This window comes from Lobosporangium transversale, assembly GCF_002105155.1.
Source record: "Lobosporangium transversale strain NRRL 3116 chromosome Unknown BCR41scaffold_31, whole genome shotgun sequence".
NCBI classification, from domain to species: domain Eukaryota; kingdom Fungi; phylum Mortierellomycota; class Mortierellomycetes; order Mortierellales; family Mortierellaceae; genus Lobosporangium; species Lobosporangium transversale.
The window spans coordinates 26509-51456 of NW_019029009.1; the positions used below are offsets into that span (position 1 = coordinate 26509).

At 41.9% G+C, this 24948-nt stretch overlaps 8 protein-coding genes and 1 non-coding gene across 9 annotated transcripts; 4 read left to right on the forward strand and 5 right to left on the reverse strand.

Moving 5' to 3' along the window:
* Positions 1-968: 968 nt before the first annotated feature.
* Positions 969-4358, forward strand: BCR41DRAFT_357661 (Cullin). Its single transcript, XM_022024933.1, has 12 exons — positions 969-1177; positions 1293-1395; positions 1490-1684; positions 1799-1952; positions 2044-2258; positions 2345-2438; positions 2552-2682; positions 2772-3026; positions 3110-3241; positions 3325-3445; positions 3528-3698; positions 3778-4358. Exons 1-12 carry the CDS (start codon positions 1059-1061, stop codon positions 4329-4331), a joined length of 2244 nt encoding a protein of 747 aa, XP_021879168.1. The 5' UTR covers positions 969-1058; the 3' UTR covers positions 4332-4358.
* A 1436-nt stretch (positions 4359-5794) lies between these two features.
* BCR41DRAFT_338819 (hypothetical protein) lies at positions 5795-7589 on the forward strand (the record flags this gene model as incomplete). Its single annotated transcript, XM_022022126.1, has 6 exons — positions 5795-5859; positions 5999-6156; positions 6277-6352; positions 6453-6564; positions 6709-7064; positions 7202-7589. The coding sequence occupies exons 1-6, from the start codon at positions 5807-5809 to the stop codon at positions 7587-7589; spliced, it is 1143 nt and encodes a 380-aa protein (XP_021879169.1). The 5' UTR covers positions 5795-5806.
* Positions 7590-8983: 1394 nt separating this feature from the next.
* On the forward strand, positions 8984-9519 carry BCR41DRAFT_372450 (hypothetical protein; the record flags this gene model as incomplete). Its single annotated transcript, XM_022026686.1, has 2 exons — positions 8984-9034; positions 9160-9519. The coding sequence occupies 2 exons, from the start codon at positions 8984-8986 to the stop codon at positions 9517-9519; spliced, it is 411 nt and encodes a 136-aa protein (XP_021879170.1).
* A 673-nt stretch (positions 9520-10192) lies between these two features.
* On the reverse strand, positions 10193-10462 carry BCR41DRAFT_294365 (hypothetical protein; the record flags this gene model as incomplete). The annotated part of the gene is made up of 1 exon (XM_022020397.1): positions 10193-10462. A coding segment is annotated over one exon (270 nt), but the record flags the coding sequence as incomplete, so codon positions are not given.
* A 2981-nt stretch (positions 10463-13443) lies between these two features.
* Positions 13444-15861, reverse strand: BCR41DRAFT_398360 (hypothetical protein; the record flags this gene model as incomplete). Its single annotated transcript, XM_022028958.1, has 1 exon — positions 13444-15861. One exon carries the CDS (start codon positions 15859-15861, stop codon positions 13444-13446), a length of 2418 nt encoding a protein of 805 aa, XP_021879172.1.
* A 2432-nt stretch (positions 15862-18293) lies between these two features.
* BCR41DRAFT_357666 (Inositolphosphorylceramide synthase subunit Kei1-domain-containing protein) lies at positions 18294-19796 on the forward strand. The gene is made up of 5 exons (XM_022024934.1): positions 18294-18585; positions 18722-18750; positions 18884-19006; positions 19096-19332; positions 19453-19796. Exons 1-5 carry the CDS (start codon positions 18540-18542, stop codon positions 19642-19644), a joined length of 627 nt encoding a protein of 208 aa, XP_021879173.1. The 5' UTR covers positions 18294-18539; the 3' UTR covers positions 19645-19796.
* A 1619-nt stretch (positions 19797-21415) lies between these two features.
* On the reverse strand, positions 21416-21487 carry BCR41DRAFT_t108. Its single transcript has one exon. It is a non-coding gene; the product is annotated as a tRNA-His (tRNA).
* A 1421-nt stretch (positions 21488-22908) lies between these two features.
* BCR41DRAFT_398362 (hypothetical protein) lies at positions 22909-23226 on the reverse strand (the record flags this gene model as incomplete). The annotated part of the gene is made up of 1 exon (XM_022028959.1): positions 22909-23226. The coding sequence occupies one exon, from the start codon at positions 23224-23226 to the stop codon at positions 22909-22911; it is 318 nt and encodes a 105-aa protein (XP_021879174.1).
* Positions 23227-23304: 78 nt separating this feature from the next.
* Positions 23305-24799, reverse strand: BCR41DRAFT_423825 (hypothetical protein; the record flags this gene model as incomplete). The annotated part of the gene is made up of 4 exons (XM_022030337.1): positions 24732-24799; positions 24432-24651; positions 24215-24339; positions 23305-23984 (listed from the first exon to the last, which is right to left on the reverse strand). Exons 2-4 carry the CDS (start codon positions 24614-24616, stop codon positions 23305-23307), a joined length of 990 nt encoding a protein of 329 aa, XP_021879175.1. The 5' UTR covers positions 24617-24651; positions 24732-24799.
* Between the last annotated feature and the right edge of the window lie 149 nt (positions 24800-24948).

A 24948-nucleotide genomic window follows, 5' to 3' on the forward strand; every position in this document is an offset into this window, starting at 1 on the left:
ATAGCTCCATGACAGTTTAGTTTTCGGTCATTTATTTCGACATCGAAATAAAATTTCAAGGCAATGCCCATGAATTGCTGGATTTTAAGCCCATTTATAATGGCAAATTTGCCAGGTTGACGGTTTAAGGGATAGTGTACAGGAATAGCACAGCAGATTAACCAGGCTTTTGTCAGTACAGACCATTTCTTGATAGAAACACACAACGTTATCCAGGTCAAAGAGGACATCGGGTGCATCTAGGGATATGTTCCTCGAGAAATATTTATTCTAAGATTGACCTTGGTAGGTCCACTAATATCATAGGAACAGGCGGATTGTTGGTTGAAATAAGGGACAACCGATGCTAAAGCGCAAGCACTGATAGAACGAGAGAGGAAGTAGAGGGCCTGAATGATTTTTACAACAAAAAGGTGGGGATACAGCAATGTCAAAGAGGCGCAGAATAGGCAAAGTCGGTCGAGTTTACAATGATCATCAACACCTTCTCACCATCCTTGGTAGTTCTGTTAGAGAGTAAAGAAAGATAAGAACGCCAAAGGGGGATTTGATTCGGACTAGGCTAGGATGTAGTCTGGGTATTTCAAGCACTGAATGCATACAATAGAAAACTTTTTTATTGCTCTATGAATATTGTGTAGCTTGTGTCGGTCACTCGGATAGGCCGTCGTCGATGTGAAGAAGCCTCTTGAGTCTCTGAGTACCAGCATCTCGTCGCAGAGGCGACAACACATCGACTGTTTTGCACTCTGGGCTAAGGATTCCACCATTGCGATGTAATGTTAGGCCGCAGCATCTGTAATGTTGCCTAGGGTCTGCATGAGCAAAAGTGACAATCGACTTTAGACTCATCGACATGAATGAGATTTGATGCGAGCCCAAGAATAATTAGTTACGCGCAAAAAATGTGAGTGGCTGTGGTTTTTCAGACCACGTCAAAATGAAATGTGAATTCATGTGCCTTCTGTCATTCCTTTTTTTACTCCCTCACTACTTGGGTCAACTATTTCATTATTGTACAAGCATCCTCAGACAATTAACGATTTTGCACATGAACCATGTCTCTTCGCAGGAAAAGGATTGATTTCAATGTCGCATTCGACGAGTTTAAACGCGATCTTGTAAAGATGTTTGACTTCACAGGGACTAGTTCAGTCTCTGGCATGGGCATGTATCAGTATGTAGTCGCTCACCATTCGTTCGTCTCGAATTACTTTTTGCGAATTGTGGATTCATTTCTGACTAGTCGCTGATGTACATGTACTCTTTCGCATGGAAAATGGAACTTGAAGGCTTGTATATGATATCTGTAACTCTGTACCGAAGCCCTTTTCAGAAAGGCTTTACTGTGCTATTGCCGATTTCCTCTGTGAATATGCAACAGGAGTGCGGCAGGTAGGTGTTAGCAGCAAATTTTTATCCAAGACTAGATAATATATCCCATAGCCTGGATCTGATTGCGTTGATTTTATTCGTTTATTTTTATAAGGCTATTTTGAGTCAAGAAGAAGTTGTCCCTGTGTATGCAATGTATTGGAAAAAATATTACATTGCCACTAGTTATCTCAATGCTATATGTGAGTATCTCAACGGACTTATTGTTAAGCAACGTAAAGGGCCCGGTATTAGTGAAAAACGCCCTTTTGTGGGTCAGAGTAATTACCCTCGTCAAGATGTTCAGGCTGTAAGAAATTTTACCATGCAGGAAGTCCTGCGAATAGCTAATGATTACTTTGTTACTTTGCTACTGTGTATTTATAACTTATAATATGTCATTTCCACTTCTCTTTAAACATAGCTTGCAAACCAAATCTGGAGAGAACATGTCGTCATGGAGATCAAGCATCGCAAGCAAAATAGATTAATGTATCAGGTTTTTGAGACAATCCGCCAAGATCGCGAGGGGCAGCAAGTCAATGCTTCTGTCGTTCAAGATACCATCTTTTCGCTTGGTAAAGAATCATGTCTGTCAACTTTAACTACGCTTTCAAAAACTAGGTCTTTCTATACCCAGCTTAACCATTTGTATCCGATTGAACCTAGTATCGTTGAATTCAAAGACCGATCAACCTTTGGAGTTGTATATCGACGAATTTGAAACGCCCTATATCAATCAAACAAAAGCATATTACAAGGCAGAAAGCAAGATCAAGCTTTCAAACTGCACTATATCTCAGTACATAAAGTCGGCTATTGATAGGCTTGCACAGGAAGGCGCTCGTAATTCTCGCTATTGTCATCCAACATCTCATGCCCGAGTACGGTTCTTTAACCTCACTTGCTCTAAATCCCATCTACATACCCAAGACTATAATGACTTGCTGATGATTCATAAATGCAATAGGTTATTCAAGAATGTGAAACTCAGTACATTGCAGAGCATCAGAAGAATATACAGTCAGAGTTTGAAAAAATGATCGCTAACGAAAAGGCAGATGGTGAGTGTGTGTTTCCTACTAAACAAGAGATGTTAACTTCAAATATAGGCGTTTGTGGATGGACTTGGACATACTCACATGATAGGATTCGCACATGATATATGTTTTCATAGATTGTACGATGGCATACTCTTTACTGACAAGGATAGAGAATGGCCTCGTGCCACTGCTCATAACGTTTGAAAAACATATTACGACAGTTGGGCGCGATATCATTCTTGGGCTTGGTGCTAGTATCTCAAAGGCACGTTTTCGACATTGCTTCAAACTGCATATTAAAGGCTATTGAGAACGTAATATCTAGTGACTGACAAGTTCATTTTTGAAAAACAGGACCCGCGGGAATATGTTGAAAAGTTGATTGAATTGCATGCAAAGTATTTGCTGATGTGCGCGAAGGTGTTTACAAATGATGCAGCATTCGTAGCTGCTGTAGATAAGGCATTCAGAACAATCGTCAATGACACTGCAACAAATGTAGCAGCTCGTTCACCAGAAGTCATGGCACGCTATACAGATACAATGCTCAGGAAAAAGCAAAAGACTGGATTGTCAGAATCCGAAATTGAAGACCGTTTGACGCGAGTGGTAAGTCTCTCTCTTTCCATTCATTCTTCTAAGCTCCGATCCAAGGATATTAAACTTACTTCCCGTTGATTTTCGATATTCAGATCATTCTCTTCAAGTATATCGACGATAAGGATCTATTTCAGAAGTTTTACTCCAGATTTCTGGCTAAGCGTCTAATTTTTGATGCCTCTTTATCAGCAGAAGCGGAAGCAAACATGATTTCCCGACTCAAGGTAAATTCAATATGTATTTAGTACTCGCTTATCGAATGGGCCATCTATATATTTGACTAAAGCAATGTTTAAATGATATATAGAGTGCGTGTGGAGTTGAATACACGTCAAAATTACAAAGGATGTTCACGGATATGACTATCAGTTCGGATTTAAATGCCGGATTTAAGGATTGGCTACAAAGCAATGATCTTAGTAATGGCTGTAAGTGTAGCAATATTTGACACAATTTGCACAGGACTTATATTAAAAGACTAACCAATCCTGAGACGTTTTTTTACTTTAGTGGACTTTAGCATTCTTGTGCTCACTGCGGGGTCTTGGCCAGTCAACTCTACGCAGCCATTGGAGTTCCAGTGTCCTGATGAACTGGAGAAGAGCATCACCAACTTTACAGATTTTTACGATAAGAGACATAATGGACGTAAATTGACTTGGTTTTGGCATTGGTGTCGAGGTAAGAGCAGAAGCATAAAGTGGTTTTTATATATAATATGTGGGCTACTTTCTAATTATTGTTTATTTCAATTCGCTAGCTGATGTTCGCGTCAATTATCTTGATAAGAGATACGAGCTATCTTTGTCATTATACCAGTTTGCAGTGCTGGCGGTCTTTAATGCAGGCGACTCCTACACAGTGACAGAGATCCGAGAGCAGACAAAGCTTGTTGAACTTGAGTTGATACGTGTGGTGAAGTCGTTAGTGGAGGCTAATCTGTTGACATTGCCTGAGCCTAGTGCTACTATTACGTTATCAACGGTTTTAAAACTCAACATGTCGTTCTCCAACAAGCGGACGAAGCTGAAGATTAGTGGAGGACTTCAGGCAGATACGCCTCAGGAAACAACAGCGACGTTGAAAGCAGTAGATGAAGATCGTCGACTGTGCATTCAGGCATCTATTGTACGGATCATGAAGTCACGCCGAGCACTTTCTCATATGCAATTGGTACAGGAAGTAATTGATCAGTGTAAAACACGGTTTTCACCTAGTGTCCCGATGATTAAAAAATGTATTGAACAGCTTCTGGATAAGCAATACATTGAACGTGCAGAGAATAGTTTGGATCGCTACGTGTATGTTACCTAAACATGTTTAGGCTTCATCGGAAAGAAGAGATCAAATAAAAAATAAAAAAAAATAAATGAAAGGTTCTGTGATTTCAGTTAATGAATGTTCTGATATTATAAATGTATATATTGCTATATATCAATTGACGCACAACACACAGTGCTCAATTTGTTGGGGCATCAATGAAAAAGAATATTAGCAATAAGGTTCAACAGTCACCATCTCCACACGCGCAATGTTTGAATGCTTTCAATAAACATGAACCAAATGAAGGGACATGGTGAACATGGTGAAAGCATGCCGCCATCCTTCAAGGCGAACAAAATATAAAACAGTAAGCGGTGATTTTAGCTTACAATGGTCTTGGCAAACATGTAGCATTCATCCAAGTAAACTAAGTATATGAAGTATATCAAATGGCCGTTAATCCTCAATGTTACGACCTTTTTTCTTTTCTCCACATCCATTTACTTGGTATGTATGACAGACTAAAGTAAAAGTGAACAAGTGAAATGAAACACGAGGAGGATGGAATAGATTGCACAGAAACAGATGCTTGGCAAACCCGTTTGCTGTGGCACCAAGAACAAGAAACACCTGAAAGAGTGAGACATACAGATGCAGCGGCACGGACGATTTTTTAGTCTATTTAGACCATTAAAAAAGCGATTTTCTTCCCCACGATTAAAAGACTAAAAAATATAAATCATCTCTTGTACTTTTTTAATCCTTCTGTCGGTTCGGCATACTTAGTTTTTTTTTCTTTCTCATGTCGCTACCTCATTTGCTCATTCTTTCATTCTGATCTCTTTATTTTTCTATTCTCCTTCTCTCAGCAACCCCGATATCTTTGTGATAAAAATCTCGCAATCAAAACCAACGACGACTATCTTTTTTTATTTTTTATTTTTCCTTCTTCTCCTTCTCCAATTACGGCGGTCGATTAATCTATCGGACTTTTATCACAAAATGCCCCTATCCTCATCCTATGTCTCTGTTGACGATGCAGATGTAGACACAATTCCTTCACAGGCTTCCTCCACCTACAGTGCTTCTGATGTCGATACCCCACTCATGACAAAATCATCTCTTCCAGCACCCAGAGTATCTAATAGTGGTGGTAGTACAGCATCAACTTTTAACAAAAACTCATCAGCGCTCTCCAAAAAGGAACGGAAGCCTTCTTCTTTCACACATCGGCATGAGTGGCCTAATGGCAAGAGACCCCGTGGGTTCCGTACACAAGAAGGAAAAGAGGCAGCGGAGAAAAGCAAGAATTACAAAAAAGGAGCATCAATTCCACATTTATATGCACCTTGCACTACTTATGAAGGAGTTTTCAAGCATGCCATTATCGGGGCGATCCGTAAGTGGCTGCATCTTTTAAGAGCGCATACTGCACCACATTGCGTAATTTTTTTTTTATTCCGGATATTTCATAATAATATAGTTCGACTTGGGGTTATATAGGTTCCGGAGGCGTCAGCTACGGTATGAAGGCTCTGGTGAACTTTTGTCTTGGCATGTTGAAGGTCATGAAGGGAAAGTATGTATCAAATTATCAAATTCGATTGGACCATTTTTTTTCTCGTTTCATTTCCGAAGAATTCGAATGTTTTTCTTTTAATATTGAAATACCGATCTTCTCTTCCCTTTCCCTTCTTGCGTTGTCTAAAAAAAATTAGAGGGTCATTTGCTCAGATCTTTAAGGATGCTTTCTTTGGTGCGGATGCATTGCGTTTCGGATCCTTCTTTGGCGTGTTCTCTTTCTTGTGGAAGTTTGTCAACAATGGCTTGAAGCTCCACCGTGGCAAGGATGACCGTATCAATGGTGCCATCGCTGGTAATTAATTGGGATCAACTCGCTTTACAAAAGAAGTAGATATATATCAAATCTCATTATTTTCGCCACCAATTCTTATCTTTTTTTATTTTGTTATTTATTTATTTTTTTTATTTAAAGGCGCAATTGCTGGTCTGGCAATTCTAATTGAGAACCATGAACGCAGAGTCACGTTTGCTCAACAAATGCTTATTCGGTAAATTTGTGCTCGGACCAAGTTCATGTATATTGGCGTATATTGACCCTATCTATATTTCAATTCGCGCTGACTAATATCTTTTTTTGTTTGTTTGCAGTGCGGGTCAGGGAGTATACAATGCTGGAAAACATCGTGGAGTCTTTTCCTTCCGTCATGGTGACGCTGTCCTCTTTGCGCTTGCCTGTGGCCAAGTCATGTATGCCTATACTGTAAGTCCTATTTCAGGCAAAAGCCCATTGACACCTAAAGTTCGTTCATTGAGATTCAATTACATCTTGTGTAACATGTAAGGTTTAACTGAACGCGAATACACGCGACAATGTCGTGGTAATATTATACGTGCCTACTTTTAGATGCAACCCGAGTCTATTCCTCCAGAGTATCTCAAGTTCATGCTCAATACAGCCAGAGTACCAGCAGAGGCGTTAGCGTTCAACCGTGCACGTGTCCGTGGATTTCCAGTAGATGTGAGCCAAGTGGCGGCTCTGGTTCGGCGTCATAAACCAACACCCAAGGCTTTGGAGACAGTGTCAAAATTGGATGCATTCACAGATATGATCCCATGTGCAGTCTTGCATCCTTCGTATGATTCGTGCACATACAATAACGCAGAAAGATTTGTGCAAGTCACCAAGAACATTTTGCCAGTCTATGCCACACTCAACTTTGTTCCATTGTTAGTCCTCAGGATGAAGAGACTTTTGGCAAAGTAAGGACGACATTCATATTTATCTGATTCGACTAAAAGATCCCATTCTTTTGGATATGAAACCATTGGCATGTTGCTAAGAAGTTTTTTTTTTTTTTTATTTTTTTTTTATTGTCTAAATATCTTATTATTATCAGTCCCGTCAGCGTTCTCTCCAGAACATCATTCAATACGCTCCGCTCATCCATTTTCTTAGCAGTCTTTGTAGTCGTGTATCAGTCTCAGATCTGTGCACAGCGCAACCTAGTAAAGCATGGATGGTTGAAGGGCAATAACAAATACCTGTATTGGCTCTTTGGCGTGACCTGTTCTGGATCTGCCATCATGGTAGAGCAGGAGAGTCGCCGTGCTGAACTGGCCATGTATGTGTTGCCCAAGGCAGCTGAGAGCCTATACAAGATTTTGTATCAAAAGAACTGGGTCAAGGGTGTAAAGCATTGGGAAGTTATGATGTTCTCCTTTGCAATGTCCTTAATTATGGTAAGCATCGATACAAAAAAAAAAAAAAAAAAAAAAAAAAAATGATGAATGGAGATTAAGCTAATCGTTTTGTCGTCGCTTTTGTTTAATAGTCTTTTTATCAACAAGAGGAACAAGTACTCTCTCCTTTCGTCACCAAGCTGATTTACCATATCCTTGGAACTCATTAAAAAGCAAAGAATGAATTATAGTTCTGCCTTATGAAACCTATATCTTCACTCTCTTCAACAACCCACTTCCCTATGACACACATGACATATACTTTCCGACCTCCATATACCAAAAAAAAAAAAAAAAAAAAAAAAAAAGAAAAAAAGTAGATCACGAAAAATAAAACAGTTAAAGACCGCACAAGCAGTTTTCAAGTCAAATTTGGTTAATATTCTTTATTACTTCAAAGAGGAAAAGTTTTTTTTTTTATTTCTTCATTTGGGTACTTGTGGAGTGTTTCGTCGCCGCTCGCTTCGACGCAGAAGATATGATGGAATCGATCTCACCTCTGCCGTAAGAGCCGCATCGGTGGAACCATTTGATTCAGTCGTTTGTGTGACGGTATTTGTCGCTGTTACCGCTATAGTAGTAGTAGGCGTAGTAGTAGTTGGAATAGTAGTAGTAGAAGGCCCACCTTCAAACCTATCATGGTACTCATGAGCCTTGGGGTTGCTTTCGATTGGCATAGCGGTACTTGGTAAGGATGTCCTAGATGTATCAGCGAGGCCATCACGAGGTAAGCCTGTAGTGATGGTGGTCGTGTTTTGAAGTTTGAAAGCCGCTTCAATGTTGAAACGTCGATGATCCTGATTATTGTCATCAACCGTATCAGATGGCTCTTGAGTCTGTTCACGATGTGCTGTCAACCTATGGGAATCCGAAGCCGCTGTAGCGAATAAAAATGGAGCTATGGGGTGAAGCTTCGGGTATCCATGATCATGATGGTATTCCGCTCTATCGTCATCCTCCTCTCGCAAAAGCGCGAGCAAAGGGGCCTGTTGTTTTTCCCTTTCTTCTTTTTGTTTCGGTTGCTCCTCCGCGGCTGCGATCGGCAGCGCCGTTATCAGTGGGGAATTGTTATTCTGTAGTGGTGATGAAAAAAGGCTGTCTTGTACAACCAAAGACTCAGATACATTTGCGGTCGATTCTGCCGCGAGTGGAGGGGATGTTGATGAAGAAAGTATGTCTCCAGAGTTAATATTGGACCCACTACCTCCGTGAATGGCACTATTGTTCCCGAGGATCTCTGTACAAGGCTGTATAGTGGTAGTAGCCGGAAAGTGCTCTGCTGGCACTGCTGCTACAGCTGCCAACGATGGCGACAACTGGTGTGGAGGTGCGTTCTCCACTTCAATTTCTTCTTCGTCCTCTTTTGAGATTTCAAGGAATGCATCCATGATATCTGCTTTATCTGATTGAGGCTGAGGTTTCGGCTGTGAATGAGAAGCATGCTGAAAGGCGCGTTGCAGGTGTTGTTGTTGATGCTGGCTGGAATAGAGGTAATGATCATGTGTTTGTGGGGCTAGTGGTGGTAGAAGAGGATGTTGATTTTGAAAATTTCCACTATAATGTTGAGTTGAAGGATCTTCTTGTTGATTGAAATAGAAATCTTTGAGTTGTTGAGGATTTCCTTGCTGTCGGATGCGTCTCTGATACAGATGCTGGCGAAGTTGTTCGCTCGCAAATCGATGTGTCTGAACTGAATGTTGTGTATGAAGTGGATAACGTGTCCCGAACTGTTGATAAGGCTGATAGGGTTGATAGGGCTGGCATGTTTGTTGTTGCAGCTGATAGGGGCTATATATCGATCGGGTGTATCGCTGTTGATTTGGCAATGGCTGAAACTGTTGCCCTTGACTTGTTGGGCTCTGTGGGAAGCCTAAAGATGATGAGGAGTATGGCTGTTGATGTGCTTGTAGCCGTCTTCCGACTGATGCTTGTTCCCGCTGATGTTGATGGTAATGATGTGAGGATGCCCCCATAGCTGTTATCGGTATCATCGAACCTGCTTCCAGAATGCGTGAATGTAGCCCACCTGGACCAGAAGGAAGCGAAAGCGATTGAGGTGCATCAAGTGATGAATCTTTTGTTGCTGAAGATGTGGCGCCAGTGTCGACTTCGCAAACCTGCTGTTGTTCTTGTGAATGAGCGGCTATATACTGCCATAAACCGCCCCCTGTGGCACCTGCGGAGCTCAAGCTCTCATTGCTTTTCCATGCAGTGGCTGTCAGACCCGATGATAAGGTAGATGAAGGCGTGCTATTAGGGAGCTCATGCGCCATATCCATAGAGGACTGGGCTATGAACGCATCTCCAGGGCCGTAGGGTATTGCAGTTGAATAATGGGGTGCTGTAATGTGATTCGGATCTGCATTCGACGATCGATCACGGCTGCGCATACGATGAATAGTTGATCTTGCACCAGATATTTGGTTCGAAGAGCTATCTTGACGGGTAGAGTCAAAGTTGCTCATGGATTTCATGGCACGGCCTTTGGAACGACCGCTACGGGCACGTGGCACAGCTACTCCATCTGAAACAGCGTTACCTTCTGACACTTCCGTCCACTGTCGTGATATCAATGCTCTATCATCACTGTCATTCTCTCTGCCTCTCCCTGACACAGCCAACTGCCCTCGACGAGATTGCTGTTGTTGATGTCGCTTGGCCATTGTACTGCACGCATTACACAACGCTTCCTTGTTAGCACCTTTCCTCCAGATCGCAGACGAAGTTGTCCCGCAGTGAGCACAGGGGGCATGACTTGCAGGAGTGCGAACAATTTTGATGTGCCCATCTTTAGTCTTTTGGAAAGGCCGAGCTCTACCATGTAACTTTTGGAATAAACCGCAAGCGTTGCATAATAAGAATCGGCCTTGTGAGCAGCGTCGCCAGCTGGGAGTAGTAGTTGTATGACAATTGGTACAATGCTTTGGATCCGGGTCATGGGCACTGTCATGTTGGTCAGAACCAGCTGGATGGGATGACACATTAATTTCTGTACTGCTTCTAATGTTGGAAGTTGTTTCACTAGTACTATATTGATCAGTGTTTTGAATAGTCAATTGAGCTTCTGGGCCAGAATCGAAGTCAAGGACCAGCAGTTGGTCGTTGAGTCCTTTCATCGATGCCGTTTTCTGAGTCTCAGACATATCTGTAGCAATAGCTGAGATATGCTGTGAAAAATCGTCGTCTTTGCTCTCAGTGAAAAAAGTTTCATACCTTGACGGTGCCTGGGCTTGTTCATCATATTCACGATACCTTGCGTCACTACTGCAACTACTACTACTGCCGACACCATTATTACTGTTATGGTAGCCACCACTTTCATTGCTACTCATCCCAAGTGTGGTGGAGGGCCCCGTAACCAACAGGCTATGTTGGCCAGAGCCATGGACAGTAGAGAAAGGAGCTACAGACCCAGATCCAAACATAAAGTCCATAAAGTTTGAATATTGCTGCATCGAGGATGGTGTTGAGGAGGGGTAGGGAGAAGAGCAGGCTTGCGGGTCCACCCATTTGGGCACCTCAGCATAGCCGCCCAAGTTATTGTTTGAGAAGTGAATAGTCAAGTCCCGAAGCCTTGGTAAGCACATTGGTGAATCTGCTGTTAAAAAAGGTTGCTGATGAGCTTGGTATTGCGGAGACGAAGGGAAGTCGGTATTAGACAGCTGATGAAAATGAGGCTGCTGTTGTACTTGGCGATGTTGGTATTGGCTATAACGGCTACAGGATGAATTTGAGCCATGACCGCCGTTACTGCCATTATTCATGGTGAGTTGGCGAATAGAAGCCTCGGTTGGGCCCCAGTAAGAGGCACTCGTGGTCATCAAGTCAGAAGACATACTTTCGTTCAAGGCTTGGAATGGCAACTCTTCAATCCCTGCTTGATTATGCTCTCCAGTTGTTAAGGATGTGACAGCATCTTGGGCTCTTTGGCCAGGGCTTACTGGCTGCTCCTGTACATTGCTTTCGCTATCGGATTGCCCTCCTTCCAATTGCAATGGTGAGGGTGAAGGGCCTACATCCCGTTGAGGAACAACTCCGAGTCTAGAAGATAGGCCAGTTATAGCTGGATAGCCCATGCGATAGGGGTATTTGCTTGAAACCTCACAGGCAGGGGAATACGCGGAGGGGGCCGCAGATACAGCCAATAGATCCGCTGGGGCGCCACCAATTTCAGTTCTACTGGGGCTTGCACTTGATATCAACTCCGGAGTTGCAAGGTTTGTTGGCTGACTTTGAGGGACAGGGAGGAAATCCCACGTTGTATCGGCACGTAAAATGTAAGCTGTTTGAATAGATGTGGGAGGTGTGCACTGGGTTTGGTTGCTGTTTACAGAAAGCTGACGTTCCGTCAACGGCCTGATTTTTGAATGCGCAGGGTATGCGTCATGGATACCCTGACTTGGCGTGAAGTCATTATCGTCATCCACATCAGGATCCAAATCTGGGCAAGGGACAAACCCTAATGATGCCGTGGAGCCAAGGGATTGGGGCTGGCACTGCGGCGAGATACGTGGTGTTGGTGATACCGAAAAGTGTGTGGAAGGCGGCACACTGCGGCGCTTCCTTTCTCGCTCTTCCGCAAGCCCATCTTGGCCTTCTTGAGCTCTCTTACTATTTGTCGAGCCGCCCTCGCTGCTGTGGTTGGCCCTTTGAAGGTTTTGTTGTGCAATGTCGTGGATGGATCCATCAAACGGCTCTTCCAACAGCCGATTGCTTTTCTTTACATCTCTTCTCGGACTATACGTAAGATCAGGTATTCCTTCCGATGACTGCAACAAGTATTTTGATGGATCATTTTCCATGCTTGCTTGTTGTGCTTGTTTAAGTTGTATATGCCTTTGATGAGAAAGAGTTAGGCTGCGGCTTGCGGTAAAGAGGGGACGCAACGTGTAGTAGATGGCTATCCAGAGCTATTAACAAACAATAGGATCAACAGTGGTCACTATGAAGAAAGGAAATGAAAGGATTGGAAGAGGTGATCAATAGTACATCCATGAGTAAAAGCATGGATAGACAAGCACTATCAACTATCAAAGGGCTCCAAATCACAGCCTTCGGATCTTCAGGGTCTTGGTCACACAAACATTTAATAGCATAGAGGGACATGATAGACGATTACTGCCATCAACTACGACCAAGCAGTTGATTCTGGGAATGATTGTTTTATAATATGATAATCAAAAGAGAGACAAAGAGACACGGGGACAACTTACATATGTTGAGAACTGTACTAAACAAGTAAGCAAGCTTAGGAAGGCGTCGCACGCTTATACTTTGATTTCCTTGTTGAAAGTCGAGTCAAGAATAGTTTCTTGGAAGGAAAAAATAAAATAAAATAAAATAAAAAGGTGGGGATTGTTCGCCATTTATGAGGAGCCGGAGACCTAATCAATATTTAATACTCTTTACTATTCTGCCTCTCTTTTTTTTTTTTTTTTTTTTTTTTTTTTGACACCTTGGGCATACACCCTGAAGAGTGTCAACCCAAAATGACACCCTTATTAACCCAGTGAAAATATACCTTCTACTCCTAAGATTTCTAAATGAGCATACCCACATGCTCACCAGCCCACGATAAAGCTCCCTTCACTCTCTCCACTCCATTGCCTCACTACCTAAGCACGGATGGTAGTTGTTTTATTTGAATTCAGTGCGTACATTCTGTCATCCGACAAGATCAATCACAGAGGGCGAGAAACTGATATTTCGGAAGGAAGCGGTATAAATAGTAATATGTCTAATGATCATCAGTCGGACCGATCCCATCAGTGAGGAGGTTATTACATGATGAGACGAAATGATACTGTGGAAAGCGCTAGTTGGGATACAGAAAAGGACGCGTTCATCATGAGCATGGAGGACTTTTATTATCATTTTATGAAGTATGGAGAAATGTTTTTTATTCATGATAAACCCATGTGGTCGGGTTGCTAGTGGCGCGAAGCCGGCTCAGCTCAGAATTAGTCCTATTCCCACCCCACGAAAGCTCTTCGTGCGCCAAGAATTGAATCGTTGAAAGACAAAGTTTTTGCCACTTTCCCATGTCCTTGTCCGATCCCACCGACACGAAGGATTGATCATTATTGCTGTTACTGTTGCTGGAGTTTGTCTTCTGCTGGTTACTCCCTGGCTGCTGCAAGTCAATTGAATCATGCTTCCACTCCCCATCTCGCCAAACGCCTTTGACCCATGGGCTACCCTGTCTTAATAACGACATGATCGTAGGAGGCGCGTCAACGGATTGTTCGTTGGCCAAGAAGAGCCCACATGCCATGTGACATAAAGCCAGGAGCTCTTGCCTGGTCAAGTTATCCTGGCGAGCCGTCTCTTCAACCCGATATCTCCTTTGCTCCAGCTCTCGCTCTTCCTCTTCTCGCCTTGAACCCCTTCTATTTTGTTGTTGTTCTTGCTGTTGTCGTTGATACCCATACAACCTATCACAGAGATGCAGTTTTTTAGTGGGCCCTGTGTACTGGATGCTTCGTCGTGGAGTAGAGGGGGTCGTGGCGAGACTGCGCTCATCTTGAGTAAAAACGAGTCCGCTGAAGGCACTACTCCAAGAGCCCTTTTGCGATACAGCCTGCACCTTCCGAACGATTCGACGAAGCTGCGTGCGGATAGAATACGATACAATACTGGAGGGGTACTGCGTTGTAAAGATTAGGGAGTGAGCCTTGCAGCAAAATGGGTATACTGCACTTAAATCAGATGGCAGCGAGTTATTCTCCCTGAGCAATGTTGATTCCTGACAGCAAACAGCATTGGATGTTAGATAACTCCCGGCCTCTATCGTATCAGTGGAGCTTTGCTGGCTGTTGAGCACGTGATCGATATGCCTGTCCTGAATGCGATTGTAAAGAGAGATCAGATCACTTAGACAACGATACCACAACATCATTTGGAAATAGTTGTGAAGCCTCCGTGGTGGTGCTATCGTTAATGATTTTGTACCGCCTGTCAATGCCCTTTGCGTCGGCGAAAGCTCATGCCCTTCGCCGTCGTACAGAACCGGTGTGAATATGGTCAGATATGGGCCTGTGTAAACAGTATGCTGGGATAGGAAAGCTGTATGGAAGGTTGGGTTCTGAGGTGTTTGAGTATTGACAGCTTTCGAGAAGGTTTCGTCAATACTAGCAGAGACGTAGCGCGCACAGTTAATGATGGCCCGACGATGGTTAAGCTGCACAATGTTGGGGTCAAATATCAAATCAACCATAGTCTCGAATCGGTCCATTGGAATTGTTTCCAGATCCCCTTTTAATGAAGGAATATCAACAGCTGAGAAGCGATGTGAAATTAGAGAAGCGGATGGCGCATGGTGTACTCCTTGATAACTTGTAGGTGCTGCGCTTGACTGTGCCCCAACTGACGTCGCCGCCTCTTGTGATGGCGAATGTAATCCTGTGAATGATGACCATGTTCCTGAAATCGAGCTAGGCTCTTGTGTGTCGCTTTGGGTGCTATCTGAGAGACTCACCGGGGACGTCGACAAGAAGGATGACGTGGAGCCAGAGGAAGGTGATGAGGAGAGTGACTCGACACTAAATCTTTCCATCTCCCGATTTATTTGGGTACACACCTCTTGCTTTGCCGGAGAGCTTTCGGACTTTGGCTCATATTTCGTATCTGCTGTGATGGCCGCAACCAAGAGTCGAGCTTGGGCTAGCCAATACGAACTACGGGTCAATGCTTTGCCTGGGGTTTTAGATCGCGTCGAGAATGACATCCTCAATGACGATGACGAAGGCCGCCTGGCTGCACCAAATGTCATACGCTCATAAAACGTATACTGTCTCTGAGCCTGTAGCTCTGGGTCTGTCTCTGAATTTTCCTGGTGAAGGATCCTGACTGCCTCATATTTAAGTCGTTGTACCTTACTCATGAAACCAACTACCTCCATTTGCATGGCGCGGGATACTTGACATAGTCTCCATAAATCCACTGGACTAAGGAACTCCAGTAAATACACAAAGATATCGGAGGGCAAACTGAGAGGCGAAAAGCAACACGCGTAATAAGGTATAGAGTTGTTTTTCTTGCTGTGGCTATGGCGTTTAGATCGCACTAGTGCTTTTGTTACAGAGCTTCGTGAAGGCAACGAAGATAAGGATGATCTTGATGATGATGATGATGATGATGATGATGATAATGATGACAATGATGATGGTGATGATGGTCTGATGGCTGCATGCGTTAAGATAGGCAAGGAAGTAGAAATAGATAAAGGAGAAAACAATATTGGTGTCTTTGGATTCCATTGAAGTGATTCAACCATTGATTTGGTTTCTGTAGCTTCTGAGTTTTGTATCTTGGACATGTTGAGAGTCGATCTGACTCCGCTACTAAAGTAATCATTCATTCCAATGACGTCCATACTTTTAGAGATGTAGGTGGCTCTTTCGCTAGTAGTTGTGTTGTCCTTTTGTACTGTGGAGTCTGATAAACATGAACAGGGAGAGGATAAAGAGCCAATAGAAGATGGAGAAGGAGTGTATGTGCAAATGGAACAAGACAAAGAAGGTCCTGTGTGATTTACGGAATAGAAATAGCTTGGGAAGCAACAACCAGAATCATGAGAAGAGAAATACTGGTCCAAGAGAAGATGACGATAAAGAGATCGGCACACATGATGTAGAGACATTTTTTTTTTCTTAGCTTCAAAGAGGTGGTTTAGAAGAATAGGATCCTGAGGATTCTTGCAAAAATCGGTGTAACCACAGTGTGGATTTGTGCAGGCCGTAAAGATGTGCGACAAGGGTCTTCGAATCCACAGGAAAGGTGGTTTTGGAGACAAATATCTGTGTTCAGGGCTAGTCTATATCGCAGAAAGCGTATATAATGAAAGGAGTAAAGATTTTGGCGCAACTATGAGGTGATGTAGGGCAGTAAAAACGATTACGAAAAGGTTAGGAGTAAGAGTGGGAACGCGGAAAGAGTTAAGAATGGGAATAAATGTGAACGAACAAGGGTGCGAGGGAGAAGGATGAAGCAGAAGAGGGTGAAATATGGAGACACAATAAACAAGGCAGTAAGATGAGGAAAGTAAGCACGAGAAGGAGAGACAGAGGATGAAAGAGAAAAGAACAGAACAGTGAAGGTATTTGAGGAAGGAGGTGAACGTATAAAACAGAGAGAGCAAGGAGACGTAACAATTGAGAAAGTCATCTCACTGGATGAGCCGTATTGTCATGGTGCTCTCACTCGTCTACTTTTCTCTTTTCTTTTCTTTTTTTTTGTATCTATCCATAGTAATAGTAACAGCAGTAGGCAATCAACTATTTGGACCTTTTTATTACAGAAGGAATGTGAGTGGATGACCTTGAAAAAAAGAGAAAAAGTAATCGAGCGGGAGAAAGAAACAAAACGAACAAAAAGGACAGGGGGATATGGGGCAAGGGAAAGAAGAGCATTGACTGTGCGTCCAAGCACTCCTGCAATTGCTCCGAGAGCATGTGCCGAGAGCGAAAGAAAGGTGGCAGGGATCAGATGAATGGGATGTTTGTGTAAACAGAAAAAAATAAAAAACAAAAGCTTCAATAGGAAAAGATGCATAGCGCAATAATCCCTGAGCAATGCAAAGCAAATCCTATTTTAGCATTTCTATTGATGTAAGAGAGATTCGTACATCTCCTCACTAGTACACACATGTGTACAGTGGTTTTTTATTTTATTTTATTTTTACAATATTTAAACAGAGTAACGAGCACATTAACTGATATGGGATCTTGAAGAGGAATATGCCTGAAAGAGATAGGCAGCACTGACGCGTCAAGGTTAGAAGCAAGAATGGTTTGCTTGTAGTACACGTCAACATGTATTTTAGAAGTTTGGACACCTGGACTGTATTCTGTAGTGCAAAAAAAAAAAAAGAAAAATAGACGAAATGCATGCGTCAAGGTCATCTCATCTTTTTGGAAAAGGGGTTTACATGGACATGGCTCTGTAATGTTTTTTTCCTTTGCTGTGTAATTATAAAATCCATCTCATCTTAAACTCAATGTCCCTCTTGAGAGTACAGTAGTCTAATACAGAAATAGACCAAGACAAACAAACACACTGCTTGCCCAAAGATTGAGTCTTCTTTTTAACATTCTTTATTGTTTGATGGTGTTCTTTGCGGTCTGGACACGCATGCCTAGAAGCAAGATGCAACTCATAAATCGTTTACGTCGTTAACAATAGACAGTAAGCCAATTGCTGGCTCGATTTGGAAATTGGATGCCAAATCATGCAGGTGAAGTGAAGTGGCTCTAGCGCTTTGCACTTTGCACTTGCACTTTGCTTGCTCCTTCCCTTCCTTCCTTTTCACGAGTCTACATAGAAAGAAACGCTATTACATTAAAGTTCTCTTTTCTCCCTTCTCTCTCTTCCTCTGAAGTAGCTCGACAAGACTTGTATGCTCAGTTAATCAAGTAGAGCATTTAGACGTTGTGAACATTGTCTTTTTTGTTACTAAGGCCATCCCTATGCTGTCTGTTTATCTATTTGTTCCATTTGTCCGATCCGACGGACCAATCCAAAGGTTGTACATGTAGGCTATTGCTGAGGAAGAAGGATGCATTTATCCAAAACTCAAAAACGAGTTTTCAAGTGACGCATTTTTTATTTTCAGTGCTCAGCATACCATGCGGGAAAAGCGTTGTGCCGAGAGGAGAACATCGTGACTCTTTTTCAACTGATGTTTAGGTGTAGACATTAGACCGAGGGATAAGAGAAACGAATCGTCAAACTCCTCAAAACTAGTTTTCTTTTTTTTTTTCTTGATTCGTCCATCAGCTTCTCTCATTCTGTTCACTTCTTGTCACTGTAAATGTCTCCCACCTAATTCTCAACAACTATTCCTTGTTGCTTCATCTTGTTCTTCATTTTTTAATCGCTCGTCTCATTTTCACATCAAGAAACCCTAGCATTAGCCTCTTTTTTTTTCTAAACGCCCTTGCTCCTGATTCCCTGACAACTGGACATATTAATTACACCTCTCCTAACGTTTACATAATGATTCGCCTTCGCAAGTGTCTTGGCGTCTTAGAACTCAAGACAGGCAAGTTACCATTCATTTCATTCCATCTTTGGGCGAAGCAATAGAGTTCTCGTCCGACCGTCTGACCTAACACTTTTTTTTTCCTTGCAATTTCCGCACTTTTCTCTTTCCTCTCATTTACACAATAACACTACAGGGGTGACTATTATCACTGTATTTGCCATCGTAAGTCTAAAATCAAAACAAGCGCAGCGCAGCGCAGCAAATGCACCCATTTCACGCACAAAGATGGAACCAAAAAAAACAATGTATTCACTTGATTTTTCTATTGACCGCTGTTTTATTCTCTTGCAACTAGTTAAACAAAGTATCAGGGTTCTTTGGGATATTCGCCAATGGTGGACTTGCCAAGGTTATCATGTACCTGTATTCTGTCTTTGCGACCTTTGCTTTCGCTTGGGGACTTTATGGTGTCTTGCTTGTATGTCTTTATCATTGTTCGAAACAATCAAATAGTTTTTTTTTTTATTTATTGCTTTTGATATCAACAAAACTTATTTATCTTTCTAGGACAACACAAAAATTGTTGGACGTTATGCATTGGCGTATGTGGTGGACTTAATCATTAATGCAGTACAGACGACTGCATTAGCAGTGACTTGGTTCATGTCAAGAAATCATCTTTTGGGAGAAGCGCAACCAGATGGGGACGGAGATTCGACACCCATTAGCGACGACGTTCGAAAGGGCTTTGAGTTTGAGGGTGGTATCTCCATCATTATCCTCCTAGGCCTATGGTGTCTTCATGTAATGTTTAACTAAAAGAGAACCTCATTGGATATACCTAATTGATTTCATGAAGCAGGCAATTCAGTGTATTTAATCTCTTTTTTTTTCTATCTTCTTCCCAACTTCCCTACAATACAGCTTTATTTTGCCCTAGTCGTGTGGTCATATGCTCAATCGTTGATTCACCGCTACGATCTTCCTTCGCATATGGTCAGTGGCACTATGAGCTCAGGATCGGATGCAACACCGATGATGTTTTTACCTAGAATCGGTCAGGACCGTGGAAAACACTCGATTTTGCACAACCAAGATGACGATGAATTCATTTAATTGAGATATTATTCTATTACTATAATTGCCTATTTATGCTACTCTTCTTCCCCAAAAATCTCATTGTTCGATCCGACTCATCACCGTGTACAACTATACTCTAATAACATATACAACACATATAATTAAAATAAATAAAATACATGTCTCAGAAAATTCCCATGAGTAATGTTTTTTGTTGATGCGGTTAATTAATCTTGAAAAAATTAAAACTAAACCCAGCTACACACATCAATGGATTTTACTTGTAATCAATCAGGAACTTATGCCATTTGAAAGCTCAGGGTTACGATACGTTTTCCTTTTTGATCCATTTACTGTCTTTTCTTCTTCAGGCGGTCGTTGACTAATGAAACCTTAATCAATAATATGCATTTCCTTTCTTTATTTTATTTTTTTGATTGGATATTTTTTCTCTTACCATTCCCATAAAACAGAAGAGGAAAAAGATAGACATTAATAACAAAGGAGAGAAGAGAGGGAAAGCAAGGAAGGAAGAAATGGCTGTTGGAGTAACCAGCTTTGGCAGGAATACATGTTGAGTGACATTAGGATAATGAAAGTTCATTTAATGGAAGCTACGATCAAACTTTGGGTAATAAGGAAGACACAGAAGAGTAGTGGCGAGGCAATGAGAACTGATCACGTCTGCCTTTTCAAAAGGATTAATCAATTTGGCAGCCCAGTTGCTAAATATTATTTGGCAGCCCATACCAAATATAGTAATTTTTGCCTCTATTTGGCAGCCTACTTCTGGGGGCTGCCTAGGCTCGTACCCATCCCTCTTCACTTTATAAAGGTGACAGAAATTCCATTTCCTTTTTGAGTCACCTAAAGTGAAGGGGCTGGGAAAAAATCTTCGCTTATTAGCTGGTAGCTCAAAAAGGAAAAAAATTGTGCACTTGAGGGAAATTTACTCAGTATATACACAGAATAAAGTTAATAACTGTACTTTTTCCTATAAAAAACACTTTATCGAGTGCATATACGGAAAAATATTCCTTCAAGTGCACAATTTTTTTCCTTTTTGAGCTACCAGCTAATAAGCGAAGATTTTTTCCCAGCCCCTTCACTTTAGGTGACTCAAAAAGGAAATGGAATTTCTGTCACCTTTATAAAGTGAAGAGGGATGGGAACGAGCCTAGGGGCTGCCACTTAACTTCGCACTCTTGGGTGGCAGCTGGGCTGCCAAATACAGACTTTTTTTTTTTTTTTTTTTTTTTTTTTGATAACAGGGTCATAACATCAGTGGTAAAACAAGCAGCGTTCTGTGGATACATTGCCTTGCACAGCTAATGCCGTCGGAGGTACTAAGGGCAGCGGCGATGACATCTTCACAAAACAGCCTTCAATGTACCCGGTTAGGGAATGATTTATTGAAGACGTCTAGGTAGTAGGTGAGACGCGTTTGCTCCGAGCGAAAACCTCTCATAGGCATTGATCTCCAAATGGCACCTCCAAAACTGTATGAGCGACCTACTTGAAAAAAAAAAAAAAAAAAAAAAAAAGTCATTAGTTTTCTAAATGAGACAAGACAATGTCACTACACATAACTATGACGTAGAAGACGGGAGCTTTATTAATTTGAAGTATGAGCGTTATAAACATGTACGGTTCCTAGGAATGAAAAAAAAAAAAAAAAAAATAGTTAGAGGCCAAATAACGCTGGGTAGGCTGCCAAGTAAATAATGAATGTTATTTGGCAACTGGGCTGCCAAATAGATTAATCCTTTCAAAAAAAAAAAAAAAAAGAACATTAAAAATCACAAGATGCCATTGCCTGGAATCGAACCAGGATCGTCTCGGCCACAACGAGATATACTAACCATTATACTACAATGGCGATTTTCCATCTACTGTGTCCTAAATCGAGGCAACTTAAGCTCACGTCCTATAGCAAGTGACGTCATGGTAGGTAGGACCAGAGGTATACCTATAGTGGTACCCTCAAACCCACCCCGTCCTGCCTGGACGTGAGCTCAGCCACCCGATCCTCCCCGCTATAATAAATAGTGGACTCTCCGTCCCTGAAGTGTTCCTTACCTTTATCTTGGTACAACACTTCAGGTATGCAACCTCATTCATCTCAGCACTAGTTACTTGTATAGTATTATATGTATCATAAACTAATAAAGACCTTTATCTTGGTACAACACTTCAGTGTGTTCTATGTATTTGCGTCTCGTTGCGGTTTTTAAGGGCATCTCAGTATAACCCCCCGGTTCTTAAGACAGTGATTTTTTCACTACTTGTCGTAAATCTGATATTTACGTATCCTCTTCTTCATTATTTCCATCATCATTCAGTACTTTTATCATTATTTCCTTTATCAATCCTAGTATTTAAATCACTTTGGCTTCTTTGCAAAATAGCATCCCTCTTTTCACTTTTGATGCTATTTTGCAGGTGAGCGACTTTTATTATTATTTGTAGTTTTACTAAGTCAAGCTCGTTCTTATCAGTATTTATTAAAGATCCTCTTTTCACTTTTGATGCTATTTTGCAGCATTCTCCAGGACTATCATTGTTGATTTATGATCCTTTAGTGATCTATTTGTCAGATTATCCTCCTTTGGCACTTTCTCCATTTATGAATTTGTCTTTTGGCACTTCGTCCAATTTTTTATTATCATTTTGTTCATTTTCTGTCAATCTTTGGGATCATTGACAGATCTTTCCACGTCACTACATTTTAACACTTTGTATATTATATATTCTCACCTAATATTCTACAGAAGCAAGCTCTATAAATGCAGCACCCTTTAAGTGCACAAAATTCCTCAAGGGCAAACTGACGTTAAACACAGTTATTTGCTGTGGCAATAGTCATGCAGTACCCGAAGGGAATTCCAAGGGAACGTTTGATGATTGAGGACTCTGACCTCGTGGTTCCTTGTTATCAAAAAAAAAAAAAAAAAAAAAAAAACCTCGTGGGTCCTCGATAGCAAAAAAAAAAAAAAAAAAGAATGGACATATGGCAGCTGTAAAGCGATCCTCTCCGGAGAATGGAACATCAAGTATATTCTGGAATGGATAGTACTTTTTTTTTTTTTTTTTTTTTGACAGCAAGGGCCCATAGGTCATGTAGGGTTTATTTAGATGTTAGCTCTATAAATGGGTCGCCCCCCTTACGAGATGGTTCTTCATTGTTCGTTTAAAAGACAGATTATAAAAAAGTAAAAAAATGTTTATCATATATACATATATTTATTGCCACGTTGCTAGGCAATCTTTAGAACGACAGTAAGATTATATATAACCATTCTACGCTCTTTTATGGTGTTTCTTTCTTTTCAAAGCCTCTTCTTCCTCTTCTTCCTCTTCTTCCTCTTCTTCCTCTTCTTCCTCTTCTTTCTCCGTCTCTTGCGCTTCGCTTTTCTGTCTTTTTTTAGTTGCTGGAGCGCCTTTCATCTCTTGTGCTCTCTGTTTATTCTTTGCACGAATAGAGGCAATAAGATTGCTGACAGAATCGAGAGCTCCACCATGGGCATCTTTCATATTATCAAGGTTTCTGCCTAGTAAAGCGAACTCAGTAGCAATTAGCTTCCTCTGAGAGTATCCAGAAGGATCCGTGGCACGCATTCTTGGAGTCCAGTGACGAAGCGCCAAGACTAAGCCTTTTTTTGGATCGCCTTCTCCCCATTGCAGAACCGCCTCTCTTCAATGTATGATATCAGGGCTTCTAGATGCTGCCGGCGGATCGATGTCTTCTTGGGGAAGCTGCACCGGTGATGGTAGCGGCATCAGATGTCGAACATTGATGGGATTAGCTATAGGTGGTGAAGATCCCCGGAGGAGTGACTGAATCTGCTGAGTGATAGCCGTTCCAAGATCAGCTACTTCTTTCTTCATCTCTTGCTGTATCTTATTTATATCTGCATTAATAGCAATCCGTAGGGTGTCAAGCGCAGTATCCATTGCTTGCAGAGTTGCTGGTTCTGTGGCGCTGGACTCTCCCATAAACCTAGTGTGTCGACTAGTATTCTTTATTGGAGAGAGCATGTCACCGTAACCGGTCTCATAGTGCACAAACTCATCTAATAGGTACCGCATAACTGTATCAACTCCTTCGCCTTCAGACCAGCCACCCCACCACTTTACTGCCTTGAGAGACCACTTTTCCTTTGCAAACATGAAGCGATGCTGCGCTCCACCCCGGCGGAAACAATGAGCTGTGTACCGGCCACTGCGCTCAGTAAGCAGGTTTGCAGCATCGGTAAATTCATCCAACAGAGACTGGATTTTTGGATGTGAGAACGCCTCTTTGAGCTTGACGCGACCTTTATTATCCATCGACGGGAACACGAAGTCTTCAGGATGGAGCGCTCGGCTATTTTTCTCTAGTCATTTGATCCAGGTTAGCAGCTTAGTATAGCAGCAAGCATGAGGCTCTTCGGGCAGTGGATGGATTTCATATATATTGGCTATCAAATTAATAAACATTCGGATCATCACAAATTAAAAGAAGTGGATAGAGGAATAAGTATTGGATATGCAGGAAGGATGAGTAAAGCATACAGAAAATACGTCCCAGATAAAAAGAAATGGTAGCCAGGAGGACATGAAATACCTTTTTCAGCATTCGCTTGGTTTGTTTTACGAAAAGTTGGAGTGATTTTAAAGTATGGTCGCCCACAATCCGTCTCAAGACCAAGATCAAGGTCTTTTCCTTTAAGCCTCAGTAGTTCCTCGTTTCTAGATTGATAGGGGAAAGCATCAATCATCATCAAATGAGATTATTGACGAGTGGTAGGATTGTAACAACATAGATTGACGAGAAATATCACCTTGTCCACAAAGTGAAGCCTGTTGCAGCAAATGCTTGAAAAAACAAGCACAACCCTTCGCCGTGCTTTGCTATGACATCTGGTTCTTGGAGGTGTTCCATTAGCTTTGTCAAGTCCTTGTAGCTCATGGCGAGGCTTTGCTTGCTTTGACCGTTTCGCCCATCACGTTTCTTTAGAGAAACCATGTAGTCCTCAAATGCCTGGTCAAAAACAGGATTTCCTGTAGAAAAGCGTAAAGTTAAACTGGTATGCAGTTGATAAAGAGTGCCTTCATTTCCCTGACTACCCACTGCTACACACCTAACCATCGTCCGTTCTCAAATCGCCAAAAGTTGCCCTGGGCAGGAAAGTTGTATCTGTTAGTGAAGATGAGAGACGTCTTTTGCACATCATACAGTGATTTTGTAGATTTGATTAATCACAAACTTTTAAATTTCAGGAGATTGTTTTGCATGGGTTTACTGCACAATTTTCGATTATGCAAATGAAGCCCCTTTATTTATTTTTTCAAAATTTT

Coding starts and splice junctions, on each gene's coding strand:
- BCR41DRAFT_357661 (XM_022024933.1), top strand. CDS start 1,059: ATGTCTCTTCGCAGGAAAAGGATTGATTTCAATGTCGCATTCGACGAG. Junction 1,685..1,798: donor CTCGTCAAGATGTTCAGGCT/GTAAGAAATTTT, acceptor CTTTAAACATAG/CTTGCAAACCAAATCTGGAG. Junction 3,242..3,324: donor ACATGATTTCCCGACTCAAG/GTAAATTCAATA, acceptor AATGATATATAG/AGTGCGTGTGGAGTTGAATA.
- BCR41DRAFT_357666 (XM_022024934.1), top strand. CDS start 18,540: ATGATTCGCCTTCGCAAGTGTCTTGGCGTCTTAGAACTCAAGACAG. Junction 18,586..18,721: donor CGTCTTAGAACTCAAGACAG/GCAAGTTACCAT, acceptor ATAACACTACAG/GGGTGACTATTATCACTGTA. Junction 18,751..18,883: donor TTATCACTGTATTTGCCATC/GTAAGTCTAAAA, acceptor TCTTGCAACTAG/TTAAACAAAGTATCAGGGTT.